General features: G+C 35.1%; 5 protein-coding genes across 5 annotated transcripts; 2 read left to right on the plus strand and 3 right to left on the minus strand.

Annotated features, from left to right (window-relative positions):
* Window positions 1-321: 321 nt before the first annotated feature.
* LOC129237659 (UPF0488 protein CG14286) lies at window positions 322-1,191 on the minus strand. Its single transcript, XM_054872532.1, has 3 exons — window positions 927-1,191; window positions 724-858; window positions 322-658 (listed from the first exon to the last, which is right to left on the minus strand). The coding sequence occupies exons 1-3, from the start codon at window positions 1,087-1,089 to the stop codon at window positions 351-353; spliced, it is 606 nt and encodes a 201-aa protein (XP_054728507.1). The 5' UTR covers window positions 1,090-1,191; the 3' UTR covers window positions 322-350.
* A 395-nt stretch (window positions 1,192-1,586) lies between these two features.
* On the plus strand, window positions 1,587-2,614 carry LOC129237660 (60S ribosomal protein L30). Its single transcript, XM_054872533.1, has 3 exons — window positions 1,587-1,702; window positions 1,805-1,950; window positions 2,398-2,614. Exons 1-3 carry the CDS (start codon window positions 1,682-1,684, stop codon window positions 2,561-2,563), a joined length of 333 nt encoding a protein of 110 aa, XP_054728508.1. The 5' UTR covers window positions 1,587-1,681; the 3' UTR covers window positions 2,564-2,614.
* An 865-nt stretch (window positions 2,615-3,479) lies between these two features.
* Window positions 3,480-6,101, minus strand: LOC129237661 (uncharacterized). Its single transcript, XM_054872535.1, has 4 exons — window positions 5,671-6,101; window positions 5,114-5,613; window positions 4,514-5,052; window positions 3,480-4,130 (listed from the first exon to the last, which is right to left on the minus strand). The coding sequence occupies exons 1-4, from the start codon at window positions 5,866-5,868 to the stop codon at window positions 3,940-3,942; spliced, it is 1,428 nt and encodes a 475-aa protein (XP_054728510.1). The 5' UTR covers window positions 5,869-6,101; the 3' UTR covers window positions 3,480-3,939.
* A 2,365-nt stretch (window positions 6,102-8,466) lies between these two features.
* LOC129237662 (transcription factor grauzone-like) lies at window positions 8,467-10,603 on the plus strand. Its single transcript, XM_054872536.1, has 4 exons — window positions 8,467-8,676; window positions 8,737-9,767; window positions 9,835-10,213; window positions 10,280-10,603. Exons 1-4 carry the CDS (start codon window positions 8,563-8,565, stop codon window positions 10,472-10,474), a joined length of 1,719 nt encoding a protein of 572 aa, XP_054728511.1. The 5' UTR covers window positions 8,467-8,562; the 3' UTR covers window positions 10,475-10,603.
* A 3,539-nt stretch (window positions 10,604-14,142) lies between these two features.
* Window positions 14,143-15,308, minus strand: LOC129237668 (neuferricin homolog). The gene has a single exon (XM_054872543.1). The coding sequence runs from the start codon at window positions 15,234-15,236 to the stop codon at window positions 14,409-14,411; it is 828 nt and encodes a 275-aa protein (XP_054728518.1). The 5' UTR covers window positions 15,237-15,308; the 3' UTR covers window positions 14,143-14,408.
* Window positions 15,309-15,660: the final 352 nt, after the last annotated feature.

Here is a 15,660-nt window from a genome sequence, read left to right on the forward strand (position 1 = left end):
TGCTTTAACGCAATGTCTGTTTTCCCTACTTTAAAAATATTACCGTGTATTAAAGCTCCTTCGTCGCATTCTCTTTGATCTCCTCTATCGACTGAAATCTCCTTCCACGAAATAGTAACTTCAACTTGGGAAACAAAAAGAAGTCGCACGGGGCCATATCAGGTGAATACGGTGCTTGCACGATGGTATTTACTTGGTGTTTGGTTAAATAATCCAGCATAATTCGGGCTCGGTGCGATGGCGCATCATCAGAAGATATTACCGCACCTTTTCCAAGAAATAATATACCACATTCTCTTGTTACATATACTAAACATACAATTCGATGCAGTTACTTTCTTATATTATTTTTAACATTTAATGGACAATCCGTTCAAATTTAAATCATTATTTTCTTCATCTATTACAAAGTTAAATTTAAAGCAATTCCCAGTATTTAGATTTAGGTTTTTGCTTATAAATGTGCTACTTTCATGCTCAATCTCCGAAGCCGTTGTGTTCTTAACATCGATTTCAGGTGGTTCAGATGTATTATCTGTTTGTGGAGGTAAGAAATTGAAGCGAAATTCTTTATCCGTTTGCATTATAGCGGATTTTTTGAGGAAACTCGACTTCTTGTTCGCTTCAATTGTTTGCGTGAATTTAATTTGTTTGGCAGCTAAAGACAAAATGATAAGATGAACTCATGACTTTTAAATATTATATTACAAATATTTTTCGCACCCAATGCTATCTTTTTCTCTTCCTCCAGCATTTTGCCACGGTAATCACCCAACGCCGCCTTCATTACTTGACGCTTCTTAACAAACGGGGCAGTTGAACTTTTAAGTACTCTTAAATTCTTCACGGTATCAGCAGCTTTATTTTTATAAAAGAAATTTAAAAAATACTTATTAAGCACCTTGCTTATATTTTTAAAGACTTACCAACTTTCTGGGATAGCTTATTCGAATTAAGTGCATTCTCCAATTGTTGCACACACCAACAAAGTTCCAACTCCATTTGCGCCTCATTTTCCGGGGTTTCCTTACGGGGCGCCACTAGTTGGGGCGGCTTTTGTAAAGATTTTGACTTCTGTATTCTTCTCATCACTCTAGTTCTACTATATATTCATAAAATTACAAATTGGTTCTGCAATATGTAAACTACAGATCAAATCATGTTGACGTTTGTTTTCATCACAAATTCGTATTGAGAAACATGTGTGAAAATTTCCCAATAATCGATTACAATAAATGTGCGCCTCAACATATCGCTACTGCTCTCATTTAAGAATATTTGGTAATTTTCAGTTTAGTTCGCTTTAACCTACGCTTTACAATATACATTCAATTCTCGTGATTGTTAATATCTTGAAAGTTTTATAATAAGATGAAAGTCTGTTGATTGTTGTAAATGATGAAAGTCTATAATTAAGATGAAAGTCTGTTGATTGTTGTAAAGTAATCGATTACAAAATACAACACAAAGGGAAATATAATTGAATTTCATACAACCCTGAAGGTGCAACTTTACTTGATAGCTGTCAACGCCAATTTCTTTCTTTTCTTGCAAATTGTCATTGGAGGTAGGTGTAATTTTTAATTCTCCTTGTATATACCAAGTAATTTATTAATTTTCTATTTTTGATTAAATTTCAGAACTCCATCTGACCTTCTGTAATACCAATAGAATTGTAATCATGGTTGCTGTGAAGAAACAGGTAAATATACCTTATGTATTTTAACACGTGGTAATTTAGTCCGATAATATTTGAAGAACATAACCTAAATATGTACACATGGTGTTTCTCTCCCATTTGCAGAAAAAGGCTTTAGAAAGCACCAACGCCCGTTTGGCATTGGTGATGAAATCCGGCAAATATTGCTTGGGCTACAAACAAGCTTTGAAAACTCTACGTCAAGGCAAAGCGAAATTGGTGCTGATTGCCAGCAATACACCAGCATTGAGGTGAGCAACGCATACATTTGTGTACTACTACAGAGAAGTAGTTTTCCATTGATTTGCTTGCTGGAGCCATATGGAGTCTTAAGAGACTGAGAAGTATGCTTCCGTACAAGTTTCCCACGTATTTTTTGCATTAAGTTGATTATTTTGCAATGGAAACTATGGAGTAGTATATCTCAGAACAAATGTTGCATAGTGCTCGTGGTTTGCGGTAAATTTGACAATGCAATAACAGACATCCAAATGGTTCCAGCAAAACTTGAAAGGTAACGAGGTCTTATATTTTGTTAGCCTTTTAGCACCATTAAGTGATGAATGTACAAAACAGACGTGTAAATCATGTTGATATTAATATACTACTAGAGACTCTTTCTGACTTGCCTTGCCTATTTCTCTATGTGCCTTATATTTATATGCATTGCTAAATTAAAATTTTTTTCGCATTTTTAGAAAATCTGAGATTGAATATTACGCCATGTTGGCCAAGACCGAAGTACAGCATTACAGTGGCACCAACATTGAATTGGGTACTGCTTGCGGTAAATACTTCCGTGTGTGCACCATGTCCATCACCGACCCTGGAGATTCGGACATCATTCGCTCACAAGATAACTAAATTCAATTATGCTATTTTATACATAAAAAATAAAATCTTGAAAACAATCTATTTTTCGTTTAATTTATTTATAATATTTTCATATAAAAATGGTTAAGTACATTTTTAAAAATCAGGTATTTCGAAAATGTTTTTGGGTATAAATATGTATGGGAAGCGAGTCAACTTAAATGAATTAGATGGAAACGATTTTATATTGCGGTATTTTTTAAATTTACTTGAAACGCAAAAACATTTTCTCAAATTTAATTGCTTGGCTCATCAAGTTAAATATGTGAAATATTTACGCAATATACACAAGAGTAGCTGAATGAGTTGGTGCGTGACTACGGAATTTCGGAATTCATTGAGAACGTAGGTTCGCATCTCGGTGAAACACCAAAATGAAGAAAAAGTTTTTTCTAATAGCGCTCACCCCTAGGCAGGCAATGGCAAACCTCCGAGTGCATTTCTCCCATGAAAAAGCTCCTCATAAAAAAATTTCTGCCGTTCGGAGTCGGCTTAAAACTGTAGGCATCCATTTGTGGAACAACATCAAGAGCACACTACAAATAGGAGGAGGAGCTCGGCCAAACAACAAATAAAGTGTGTACGCGCCAATTATAAATATAATATAATAATTTGGTTCACATAACGATTTTATAAATATCATAGATGGCGATAATCGGCATTAATGATTTAATTCGGAATTATCTCAAGCATATAGTGCAACTAATCCGGATCAACTACTTGACTTCATTCCCATAACTTAAGCGGATTGGGGAATTTCCGATGGCAACATTGCCGAAAAACGACCGTTAATATCTAATTTGAATGAAAAATAATAAAACTTTTAAAAAGAACAAAAAAGACTGAAAACAATCATAGCAACATTAATAATATTCTGGAACAATATGATGAGCACAACAGGAGTAAGTATTTTGTAGCATTTTTGTTTTATTTTTAAGTTTAATTTCAGATGGCAAACAGAAAGAAACGCGCAATCTGGACGGAAGGAGACGAGCAGCAGGAGCTCATAATAAAATGAGAAGAACGCGCGAATGATTTGCGAGGGTGAAAAAAAATGCCCACATTTATAATGGCATTGCTGTTGAAATGGCAGGCAAATACAGCGCGAGGCAGCTCATATAAAAATAAAAAAAACTTGACGAAGAAATACAGATGCATTTTTTACTAACTCTCCATTATTACCCAATAACTGGTGATTGCTGATTTTTGCAGAGAAGAGAAAGGTAAAATGGGCCCATCGGGCGAACACCATTCAACGGGAGGCACTTTTCTGCAGTGCACCGCATTGTTTGCCGTAAAGCGATAAACGCTACCCCTCACTATTGAATTTTCAGTAGTAAGATTTTACATGCCATATTATTCAGATTTTAGAATTCAACCCAGCTGCCATCACCTTCACCTCCTTCACTGTTGTCATCGACAGTAATTGCACCGCTTTCGCTAATTAGATCTCTATACGAGCTCCCAGGGTCATCATCAGCGCTGTCGCCATTACCAACCGTAGAGACCGGACTCACATCACCGCTAGCTCCAGCTACAGGGCCATCGTTGTCGGCAACTAGAAAGATACAAAGAAATGGTGCAATTGAAGCCTTAATGATGCAGCAAACGAAATTGTTAAAGAGTGACATTCAGGGCATGAAAGTCCTAACAAACCATTTTTTTCTGCTATACAGCAAAATAATTATGCATCAAAGAGGATAATTTTTCTGGTGGAGAAATTCATTGGTACGAACTAATTTTGAATTTTTTATTTTTTTTATGAATTCTATGAATTATTAAATTTTTCAGTGCCTGTGTTGAGTTAATGTTTTACGTTCTTTTTCCACGCTCTCATATTACGAAGTAGTATTAAACTTTTATACTATGAATTAAAATATACTGCTATTCATAAGGAACACTTGTATTATGATTAAAGGACTCCGGTGAATTTGTACTTACGAAAACTCTGCGCAATTGCGTTCCTGATAGTCGTTGCCGCTTTGTCGTTTTCACCGGCTGTTGTAGTGTGATTGGGTTGATATGGTGCAGATGCCACTTTTGCAGCGTCATGCATCCATGTGGAAGGTAATTCATCATTTTCCGCTTTTAAAAAATTATGCAAAATACAGCATGCATGTATTATTGTGTTAACATTTTTTGGGGCTACTTGCAGCTTTCCGCCTATTTTTCTAAATCGCGCTTTAAGTTGACCAAATGCATTCCGTACTACACGACGACATCTTGACAGCCGGTAGTTAAAATACTTTTCCACAACTGGCTGATTTGGTGAATATGGAAAAGGCTTAATCAAATACCGCGACAATCGAAAAGCTGAGTCGCCGATAAGTACCACCGGCACATTAACACCTTCAATGTGTTTGATATTCTGCTGGAAGATGTTAGCGTTCTCATGAAATTTTTTCAAAGAGCTCGTTTCAAAGATGTGCGAGTCGTTGTTACTTCCACGGGACCCAATGTGAATGTACGTAAATTTCGAACTGCAAAACAGCAGGAGCATAAGTGTAAATATTTCCGGAGCACTATAACGAATAAACTTACTTATAATCACAGCTCGCAAATAAAACAACCGAATACCAGCCTTTGGAGTTGCAATAGTCAACTGCATCTTCTTTGTTTGGCTCAATCTCTATGTGGCATCCATCTATTGCTCCGAAACATTGAGGAAATCCGAGTTGCGAGAAACCATCAACAATTCGTTTTACTTCTGCAGGATGTGGAGGATATGAATTGATGCAGTCCGCTAAATTATCGCACACGGCGCTGCAAAACTGCACAACTATTCCTCCCACAGTACTCCGTCCTACACCAAACAATCTTGCAATAGCGCTGTATTCAACCGGCGCACCTAGCGCAAATAATGCAATAGCCACTCTTTTATGGAGTGGAATACAAGATCTCATGTTGCTATCTGTCTTCTCTATTCTTCGCACCTTCGCAGATACTTTGCGGAAAGCATCTTTGCTTAGGCGAAAGTGCTCCTTGAATTGGGCGTCGTCCATTCCACGCACGTCATGCTCCCAAAATCTGCCATTGCGCTCCTTCATGAATATATAATATGAATTAGAATCCTATAAATTTTATAATATCAAACTTACAATTTTCCAGATTTTTCGTCCATTTTTCTGAGATAGTATGGATGCAATGTTGGTTTGCACTAACACATCCGAAATGACATTTATAGTTTTGATATTGCGGTGGAGTTTGAGAAATAGCAATTTAAGATTTTTTTGAAATAAATAATTATTTTTTAGTATCAGGGAAGCTAATATCCGTATTTGTCGCTTGCGATCCATCTTTTACTGGCAATAGTATCCAATAAATAAATCAGCTGTTCACTAATCCGAGTAACAAACGTCTGTCATGCAACAATTTGAATCAGAATTAAGTGCGCCGGTAACTCCGATTAACGGTCTGTCTAGGCTATTACCATTGTGCAGATATTTAAGTAGAAGCACTATTTTTCTTCCTTTTTTTGACAGGCGCGTAAGTGTGTAATGTGCGAGTACTTGGTGTTTGCGCTTGAGCGTATTGGCAGGGTTGCTATGCCAAAGTAGAATTTTTATGGGACATTACAAGGCGCATTCAGTAAAGGTGGTGGCACTACACTAAAAGTATGTTCACATATGCATTAATTACCAATAAATCCACAAAATTAAACTACTCGGTCACATATGGCAGATTACCTGCAAAATTGACAATCAGCTGTCAATACTGTTGTGAAAGGTTTTTCTTCATAGAAATTATTTTGGTGGAATATTGTTTGGTTTGTTTAATTATTATTATTATTGTACCATATAATTATTATTAGTTATTATTATTATTATTATTATTATACTATATAGCTAATTTATAAGAAGACGGAATAGCTAATTTAATTGCGCAATTGGCTGCTAATAATAAACAGTTTGAAGAAATCCGTCAACGACGTTTACTGAATTTTCACAAAAATTATGGCAGCAATGAGCATGCGAAATTCGATATTACATTTTTTAAGAAGCAATCACAGGTCAAAGCGTCTATGGAGACAGATTTTTTCTATAATATGAATGCTTATTTAATAATATCTAACAAAAATTGTATTAGAATTATGTCTCCAAACCTGTTTTCTTTGCCGGCGTCCATATTATTTAGTTTATACTTTGACGTTTTTCTTTACACGCGTAAAAATAATGATCAATTACACAGAAAACACAGGGTTGTATGTCAAAAAATATGGTTATTATCTAGAATTATTTTATAAACTCAGATTTTGGGAGAGAAATGTTGTATGGGTAAGAATGAATTCGCCTTATTTTATTCTGGGCTGAAAGCCAGATAGACACGGCGAAAGAAAAAAATAAGTCAGCTGATTTAACGATACCACCCAAGGTGGATTTAATAAGGTGACAGCATTCACCCAGCTGAATTTTTCGCCGTAGGTATGGCTTACGTCAAAATGATATGCTTTGTTTGAATGTATTGGTATGTTTACATTCGTATGTTTACATTTGCTTGCTGATTTTGACGTGTTGCTTGGACCAAACGCAACAACAAATACATGTAGGGTTTTACTTATATGTGTTTGCTGTCACCTGTAATAAATTCGCCTTGATACCACCTCTAGTAGATTCGCCTTGGAACATTAAAAACAACAGAATATCCACAAAAAATATACAAAACAATACCTTTGACTTGGAAAATTTACAATAACAAATATTTTTAATATGTGTCTTAACTATAATAACGCATTTTAATGAAGATATATCTAAATTTGTACGACATATTTTAGACTTTTTGATACGATTTTCTATGGTATATAATAATTTTGTATGAGACCATGTTACATGAAAAAGCATTTTGGAATCAGGTGAACTCAGCTGTGCGAATTTTTTGACCACCAGCTGATAGTGATAGGTTACGGGTGGTCAGAGTTTAAAAAAATTGAATTTTTGTTTTTCTTAAAGTATAATATCTTATAAAAATTGTGTGAAAATTTGAAGTGAATTCGACAAAGACTTTTATTCAAGTAGCGAAACTTAAATGCGTTTTTCTCACAACTATGTTTCTTGAACAGGTGATCACTGTAACTTAAAAACGGCTTGGTGGATTTGATAAATTTTAAACTGCTTTTGAAAAACATAAAAAACTCGTGCCTGATCGAAGGATTTTTTTTTTGAAAATTTCGATTTTTTTAAACAATTAATTGTTGATTTTTTTTCTTAAAAATCTGAAAAATATTTCCTGAGGCCGCCATATTGCTAATTTTGATCACACGATTATCTATTAACAAAGCTAATTTCTCTTATTCGATTGATTTTAGATGAATCTCCAAGAACTTGTCATGATAACCGCAAGGGACTTTTGGAGAAACTTTAACAATCATTAACTTTTTTTTTGAAATTTTGCTTAAGTCATCTCGAAACGTGATGTATTAATGTTATGTTTTTATTTTTGTAAAATAAAGCAATTGACAAGCAAAAAAAAAAAAATTGAAAAAGGAAAACAGATTAGATTAGGTGCATACGCAATTTCTTGCCACGGCGTCATGGTCCCAGAAAAGCAAAAAACTGCATTTGGAGTTATTTTTTCTTATTGTTGATTTTTCAAATTAATACACGGCAATTAATTTTATAATTTGTTGAATATTAAGAGTACAATACTCGCCAAGCCCATAACTCAAGCCATTCACAAACAAGTGGCATCTACTAATCATGTTTGCTCATAAAGGATCCCATTATCATTACTATTGGCGGTACTGACGTCATCGGTCGCCAAAAACGCGAAAATAAATTACCGGTTTCCGGAAGGCTGGCACCTTTTATATTCTGTAGTCCGTAGATATTACATTTCGCTACAAATATTTGCAACGCGAACGCTTTTGGGCATAATTTTTTTAACGTTGGTAGATTTTATTGCAACCCTGTGCACAAGAAATTGAGCTGATTGTGTGTCCAACAACTAAACAAATTTTTGGGAATACAATTAGCAAATAATTTTTGTATAAAAAGATGTTATGCCGTCTGTGCATTAGTGATTGTGATGAATCCTCTGTAGAGCTTTTGGATTCCGAGGGAAAAAGTACTACAGTTTACAATGTTGTTGCGAAGTATTTTGAGAAAGAGGTAAGCATCGAGGCCAGTCCTAATATTCATTAAATCATATTAATTGTAAAACTATTTTAGATCAATAATATGACCAAAGTAAAATCAGAATTTGATACAGCGCAATATGCAGAGTCAATAAACTTGAAAACTCAAGTGGTATGCGTCAATTGCTGGCGACGCATAGATGATTTCCATAAATGGCAGGAAGAGGTGGTGATCCAGCAAGAAGAGCGCTTAAAACAGCTTCAACTACCGTATCAAAGGGATATGGTTGAATGTGTGAAATTAGAAATGGAAATGGATGTCAACAACGTAGATATATTTGCAGATTCTTTTGCCGATGATATATGTGATAATGATGAGTTCTTAAATGAGGCAACAGAAGATCCTGTAGCTGTGTGCGAAACACAACATGAAGGCCCTCCAAACAACTTTCTCTTTGTGGATCAAGTAATGGATGACAATGGTGGTAATGATAGCGCCTATGATGACATGCCATTGATATATAGAAAAAAACTGGCAAAAAGTAAAACTCCAGTCGCGGCCATTAAAAAGACCAGAAAAAGAAGAAAGCCCAATAGAGTGGAGAAGAAAACATCAGAAGTCGAATCGAATGGGGAATCTAATGTAGATGAGGATAAAGATGTTATAAACACTCCTGACAAAGTTAAAGAAAAAAATGGGAAAACAAAAAATTTCGATGCCTTTATAGCCCAACATTTCAAAGAGCAATTGCCTTGTGAGCTGTGTGGACATCAGTCCGCTGATTTCACTGAGCTGCGCTTACACTTTCGCGAAGTACACAAACACGAAAAGGGTTACGTAATATGTTGTAAGCACAAGTACAGCCAACGGTTCCACTTCGTTGAACATTTGCAAGTGCATTTGAATCCACAAAAGTTTCAGTGTACTGAATGTGGTAAATGTAGTGCCAATGGTAGGAGTTTGGTAGCGCATATGAAATCAATGCACGGGCCAAAGCCATTAGAACGGCGCTTCGAATGTGAAATTTGTCATAAAAAATTTGCTAAGCAACCCATTTTGAAAACGCATATGGAAACCCACGCTGAAGGCAATCCCGATCACGTCTGCAAAGAATGCGGAAAGGGGTAATAAAAAACTATATACTTTATTGTTAATATATTTTATTTGAATTTCTCCTGCCTTTTGATATAGCTTTGTGTTAGAGAGTCGTCTCAACATTCACATTCGCAATGTACACAGCACTGCCTATCAAAGTGTTTGTGATCAATGTGGTAAATCCTTCCGTGGCCGTTATGCGCTAAGATACCATATGCTAGAACATGAGGGTGGAGGTAAACGACTTTGGCCCTGTGATATATGCGAAGCTCAGTTACATTCCAAATTCAGTTTGGGGCGACATAAACGTATAGCTCATCATGACGGATCGACAGTATATGTTTGTGGTGAATGTGGCAAAGTGGCGTTGACTGAGGATGCCCTAAAGTCGCATAAACGCTACGTACACCAGCGAGAGCGCATTCACAAATGCACGGTGTGCGAAAAAGCATTCAAGGCATCCAAAGTATTGAAGGTATGTTTGATTCGTGGGATATTATTAAAATGATTACTTTCCATATTTAATTTTTTAATCATTTAGGAACATATGACAACACATACTGGCGAGGATCTGTATCAATGTCCGCATTGCCCGCGTACCTTTAAGGTGAATGCGAATTTGCACCATCATCGCAAACGAAAACATCCTAAAGAATGGGCGGAAAATCGAAGACAGCGGCAAATGTCTTTCAAACGTGTAGACCTTAGCACCATATCGAATGAAGTGGTGTTGTAAGTACGAGTATATATGTATAAAGGATGTGATTGCATTGACCCGATAAATATGTTTTTGTATAAAATGAAATGCTTAAATCATAGTTTTTTAGTAATGGTATTGGCGCAAATATATCTAACCTCTTTTTAATCACTTTATTAAAGATAGTAAAATAATGAAGTAAAAACTTTGAATATAAAACGATTTTGAAACTTGTCAAGAACAGCTACTATAGAGTTTTAAGAAATGTTTTTTTTTTTTTTAACAAATGAGCTAGTATTTTAGGTTAACTTCCATTTAAGACAATATTGTTTATAATTTATTAAAATGATTTTCAATATTTTTTTCTACAATATTATTGGGTGTTTTTGATTCCAGACAAGGTTAGGTTAAAGTACGTTCACATATGCATTAATTACCAATAAATCCACAAAAATAATCTACCCGTTCACATATGGCAGATTACCTGCAAAATTGGCAATCAGCTGTCAATGCTGTTGTGAATGGTTTTTCTTCATAGAAATTATTTTGGTGGAATATTTCGGCGTTTAATTATTATTAACGATATGAAGAAAATACAAGGAGACGGAAAAGTTAATTTGATTGCGCAATTGGCTGCTAATAATAAACAATTTGAGGAAATCCGTTGTTGTTGTTACGGGAAATCTGTAAACGACTTTTACTGAGGTTTCAAAAAATTATGGCAGCAATACGCATGCGAAATTCGATAATACATTATTTAATAAGCAATCACAGGCCAAAGCGTCTATGGAGACAGATTTTTTCTGTAATATGAATGCTTAATTAATAATATCTAACAAAAATTTTATTAGAAAATCTGTCTCCAAACCTGTTTTCTTTGCCGGCGTCCATATTATTTAGTTTTTACTTTGACGTTTTTCTTTACACGCGAAAAATAATGATATATTACACAGAATACACAGGGTTGTATGTCAAAAAATATGGTTATTATCTAGAATTATTTTATCCCAGATTTTGAGAAAAATTTTGTATGGGAAATCTCGGGTTTTAATTACGGATTGGGAATTAAGCACGAAAAGGTAGATCATTTACTTATATGTCAACGTATTATTAGGTAGTGCTGGCTGATCTGTAAAAATATTTCGCTCAGACCCTCATTCCTGACAAAATATAATACTATTACATATCTACATATCGCACTTGTTACGTTAAAGCGTAACAACTCAAAATCTGAACATTTTCAGTAGAGACGAAAAACTGTTTCCGTAAATATTAATAATATATTACAAGGAAAAAAAATGTAATTGCACGAAAATATCATTAAAAACAATATAACGGTTGTTTCAATCTTATTTGTTTAGAAGTTGCGCTAAAATAACAAATTTTTGAGTTGTTACTCTTTTCCTGAAATTTTTTTATACACTTAGTGGTGTTGTTTTGAGTTGTCTCTGTTTAACTGAAAAAATAACGAGTAACTTAAACTTTGGTTGTAAACAGGCACAATTCAAAATGTTACACTTTATGTGACACAAATTTGTTCAAACACTTGGAGGCAACTAAAAATGTAACTCTTTAGTTGAGACAACAGAAGTCATTCTGAAAACAAAGAGAGAGTCATAACGGGTTTTTAACGAAAGACTAGACAAACCACTGAACGATTTTTACAGTGGGTAGAGATGACCACTGTACATTGTTTACTTGCAAAAAACTAAAATTTGGAAATTTTGAGTTGTTACGCTTTAACGTAACAAGTGCGATATGTAAGAATATATAATGCTAATAACAATTTTATTTTATGAGGATAAACGAAGCCGGTAAAAGTATGCCACTCTTATTTTTTCTGTTGTTGTTGTTGTTGTTGTTATAGCAGCATAAGCATTCCCCATACATACAGTTAAGGAAAAAACTCTACATACACCCGACTATTTTCAACTTCTAGAGAACTAGTGATAATACTCAACATAATTTTGATGTGAATGTTTACGACATTAATAGTTAAGAATGTTGGAAGAAAAAAAGTTTGAAAATATTGGTAACTTATAAACTATTGGCGATAAACATAGAAATCGGTGGGAAAAAAGTCTACATACAGCTTTGGCAACTCTTAAAATACATTGGAAAATGAAGAACTTAAAGGGAAAAAACCGTTAGTTTTCTTGATTTGCTTTATCTGTCAAACATTACAATTATCTAAATTCAGAAAGCGATTTGTAATATAAAACACGTTTTAACTTTAAAAAGGGTAAATAGAAAAGAAATTCAGCAATCAGTTCGAAATTTGGTGGTTATTCTTCGAAAAGAAAACAAATTTTACGGGGAAATTGCTGAAATAATATAGTAAAATTAAGTCGCTCTACAGTGCAAACTATTGTCAAAAACTATAAAAAAACCAACAGTACCGAAAACAAGCCAAGATCTGGAAGGCCGAAGAAGCTTTCAAGACGCGATGCCAGTGGTGTCCTTAAAGAAGTCCACAAAGATCCAAAAATAAGTGCCCCAAAACTAGCCGAATACCTTGCAAGATATTCGAATATTACTGTTTCATCAAGAACAGTAATAAACGTTTTGCATGATAGCGGCTTTAAAAGTAGAACAGCACGCAAAAAGCCATTTATTTCAGCCAAGAATCGTCAACTTCGCCTGGATTTTGCTAAGGCACATTTACAGAAAGGAATGGATTTTTGGAAGAAAGTTATATTTACTGATGAAAGTAAGTATAATATTTTCGGGAATGACGGCCGAAACAAGGTTTGGCGAAAACCGAATACTGCACTTCATCCCAAAAATATTATACCTACTGTGAAACATGGGGGGGGGGGGGGGTAGTGTTATGGTGTGGGGAGCTATGGCGGCATCTGGAGTTGGTCGATTAGTTTTTGTTGAAGGCGTTATGGATAGATATCAGTATAAGACAATATTGGACCAAATCTGAAGCCATCTGTGGAAAGCTTGAGCCTGGGAAACCAATGGATTTTCCAACAAGACAACGACCCCAAGCATACTGCGCATATTGTTCGAGACTGGCTTCTTTATCATGCACCAAGATAGCTCAAAACACTTCCCCAGTCACCAGACCTTAACCCAATTGAGCATATTTGGGACGTTTTGGAAAAATCTGCTCGCAAATATGATATCAGAAGTCGTGAAACACTGAAAACTGCCCTAACTCGGGCGTGGTCGGAAATTGCGCCCAGTATTACGCAGAATTTGGTGATGTCTATGCCACGTCGTCTTCAGGCGGTTATTGGAGCCCAGAGTGGTGCTACAAAATATTAAAATATATTGTTTTCTTTTATTTATTTAAAAGAAATCAAATATTCTATTCGATTTAGTAACACTGTATATAGACTTTTTTCTCATGAATTTTTATTGTTTTTGTTATTTCTGTTATTGTTATGCTTTTGAATTAGCTTTTTGTTATGTAAATAAACTTTGTTTTTGGTCCTTTAAATATTAAAGCAAACGCTTTATTAATTTACCTTACCTTGTATCTTAGAAATACAAACTAAGGGGGTGTATGTAGAGTTTTTTCCTTAACTGTGTACGGGGAATGCTGCTGATGTGACAATCCTTGGCCGGATATAAATTCGGATGGTTCTGACTACGTAGAACCGACTGTCGTGGGAACGATTTATTGTTGCTGAAATTGCTTGACGACAGTTTTAAATACTCATTTGTAGTAGTTGTGAATGAAATCAAACTAGGCCTTTGATATAAAAAGATTTTTATTCGTAGATACTATTGGTACAAAACATGAACACTAATGGCTCTAACTTCTTGGATATGTCAAGTGTAAATACGTTTTTTTTATAAAACAAATAAATTTGCTTTTAAGTACATAAAATACTTAAGTCTACAGTGCTGTATATTTTCTCTATTGCTCATTTATATTTGTATCAACATTTGGGTATACATTTAACTTGCATATGCCGCTATAGAATGTTTTGTTAAGCTGCTTTATAATAATCTACTCTTAATCTACTTTGTAGTAACACTCATGAGCATGTGGCGCACAATTCTCATATTCCTTTAACATCACCTCGGTTGTGTTCAAGTCGGCTTCTTGCACACAAGCACAACGAAAGTTACTGGCACCAATTTCAAAAAGTTGCCGTGGCAATCCGACCCATTGCCGGTGCTTGCCACCACTCGTTTTGGTACACCACACATGCGTTCCTCGTTCGACTGACCACTCAATATTACAATCTGGATAAATTTCACGTAGTTGCTCAGCTTGCGTTTTAGCCAGCTTTGCTTGTTCTAAAAGCGCCAAGTACTTCAGCTGATACTGGGTTGGCTCGCCTTTGCCATCGTAGAAGCGTCCGATGAGTTTACCTTTATATATGTATTCTTTTCTATAAAATTGTTGCCAATTTTCCAAACTTATTAGATCGCTGGGTCTTAAGGTGACAACATCGTCGGATTTTTCTTCGTCATAGCTTTCGAATTCGCCATTTATGAATGACACCGAAGCATCGCGTCCCACAAAGAAATTATATGCACAGCCTGGCCCATAGTGTTTGATGCCCTTGGACACATCAAAAACAGTACCCATTATGGCCAAATATAAAGGAGCGCCATTTTCACCATTGAAATTTGCCAATTCATCACGTGTGAAGAGTTGCTCACTTGCTAATGGTTCGTTCGAATTTTCGTAATGAACTGCTAAGCTTTCGCTCGTTAAATCGCCAGTTTTATACACTATCCAACTTATAATTTGATTGTAGTAAACACCGGTAAGTGCAGCGGCTACAATAAGTAGGAATTGTAGTTTAAAGAGATGTTTTAAAAACTCGAACATTTCCAGCTGGGCAATAGGCACTTGGATTGTTTATGTTTTTCTGTTGTTCATATAAATATGTGCATAGTGTTGCCACATAAATGCTGTTAAACCAATTTAGAATTTATTGTTTTCGATAGATTTTTACTGGAAAAATAATAAATTGAAAAATAAAATTTCAAAAATTAACACTTTGATCGGTTTTATTTTAATACAGCTGTGGTAATATGCGAATTAACATCTAAAATTCGTGCAAAAGGTGAAAAAAAGTTGTAAAAAAGAAGAGTATAACCAGAGAATGTTAATGCAATGAGAAGGAACAAATGTTAAATGAGCTTTTTTCGAGTTCTAATTTATAGATTCATAATAAGGTCATTTCAAATTCAACTTTCCTGAAGAGGTCGGAATTGCAGATATTTACCACGCGAGTGACGCGAGTGGAGGG

This window comes from Anastrepha obliqua, chromosome 2, assembly GCF_027943255.1.
Source record: "Anastrepha obliqua isolate idAnaObli1 chromosome 2, idAnaObli1_1.0, whole genome shotgun sequence".
NCBI lineage: Eukaryota > Metazoa > Arthropoda > Insecta > Diptera > Tephritidae > Anastrepha > Anastrepha obliqua.

Bases quoted from the DNA above. Each gene is read 5' to 3' on its own strand.
- LOC129237662 (XM_054872536.1), top strand. From the start codon at position 8,563: ATGTTATGCCGTCTGTGCATTAGTGATTGTGATGAATCCTCTGTAGAG. The intron at 8,677-8,736 runs GTAAGCATCGAG...AAACTATTTTAG, and splicing joins CGAAGTATTTTGAGAAAGAG to ATCAATAATATGACCAAAGT. The intron at 10,214-10,279 runs GTATGTTTGATT...TTAATCATTTAG, and splicing joins AGGCATCCAAAGTATTGAAG to GAACATATGACAACACATAC.
- LOC129237661 (XM_054872535.1), bottom strand. From the start codon at position 5,868: ATGGATCGCAAGCGACAAATACGGATATTAGCTTCCCTGATACTAAAA. The intron at 5,614-5,670 runs GTAAGTTTGATA...ATATTCATGAAG, and splicing joins GACGAAAAATCTGGAAAATT to GAGCGCAATGGCAGATTTTG. The intron at 4,131-4,513 runs GTAAGTACAAAT...GTATCTTTCTAG, and splicing joins CGCAATTGCGCAGAGTTTTC to TTGCCGACAACGATGGCCCT.
- LOC129237668 (XM_054872543.1), bottom strand. From the start codon at position 15,236: ATGTTCGAGTTTTTAAAACATCTCTTTAAACTACAATTCCTACTTATT.
- LOC129237660 (XM_054872533.1), top strand. From the start codon at position 1,682: ATGGTTGCTGTGAAGAAACAG. The intron at 1,703-1,804 runs GTAAATATACCT...TCCCATTTGCAG, and splicing joins TGGTTGCTGTGAAGAAACAG to AAAAAGGCTTTAGAAAGCAC. The intron at 1,951-2,397 runs GTGAGCAACGCA...TCGCATTTTTAG, and splicing joins AGCAATACACCAGCATTGAG to AAAATCTGAGATTGAATATT.
- LOC129237659 (XM_054872532.1), bottom strand. From the start codon at position 1,089: ATGAGAAGAATACAGAAGTCAAAATCTTTACAAAAGCCGCCCCAACTA. The intron at 859-926 runs GTAAGTCTTTAA...ATAAAAATAAAG, and splicing joins TAAGCTATCCCAGAAAGTTG to CTGCTGATACCGTGAAGAAT. The intron at 659-723 runs GTGCGAAAAATA...TTTTGTCTTTAG, and splicing joins AGAGAAAAAGATAGCATTGG to CTGCCAAACAAATTAAATTC.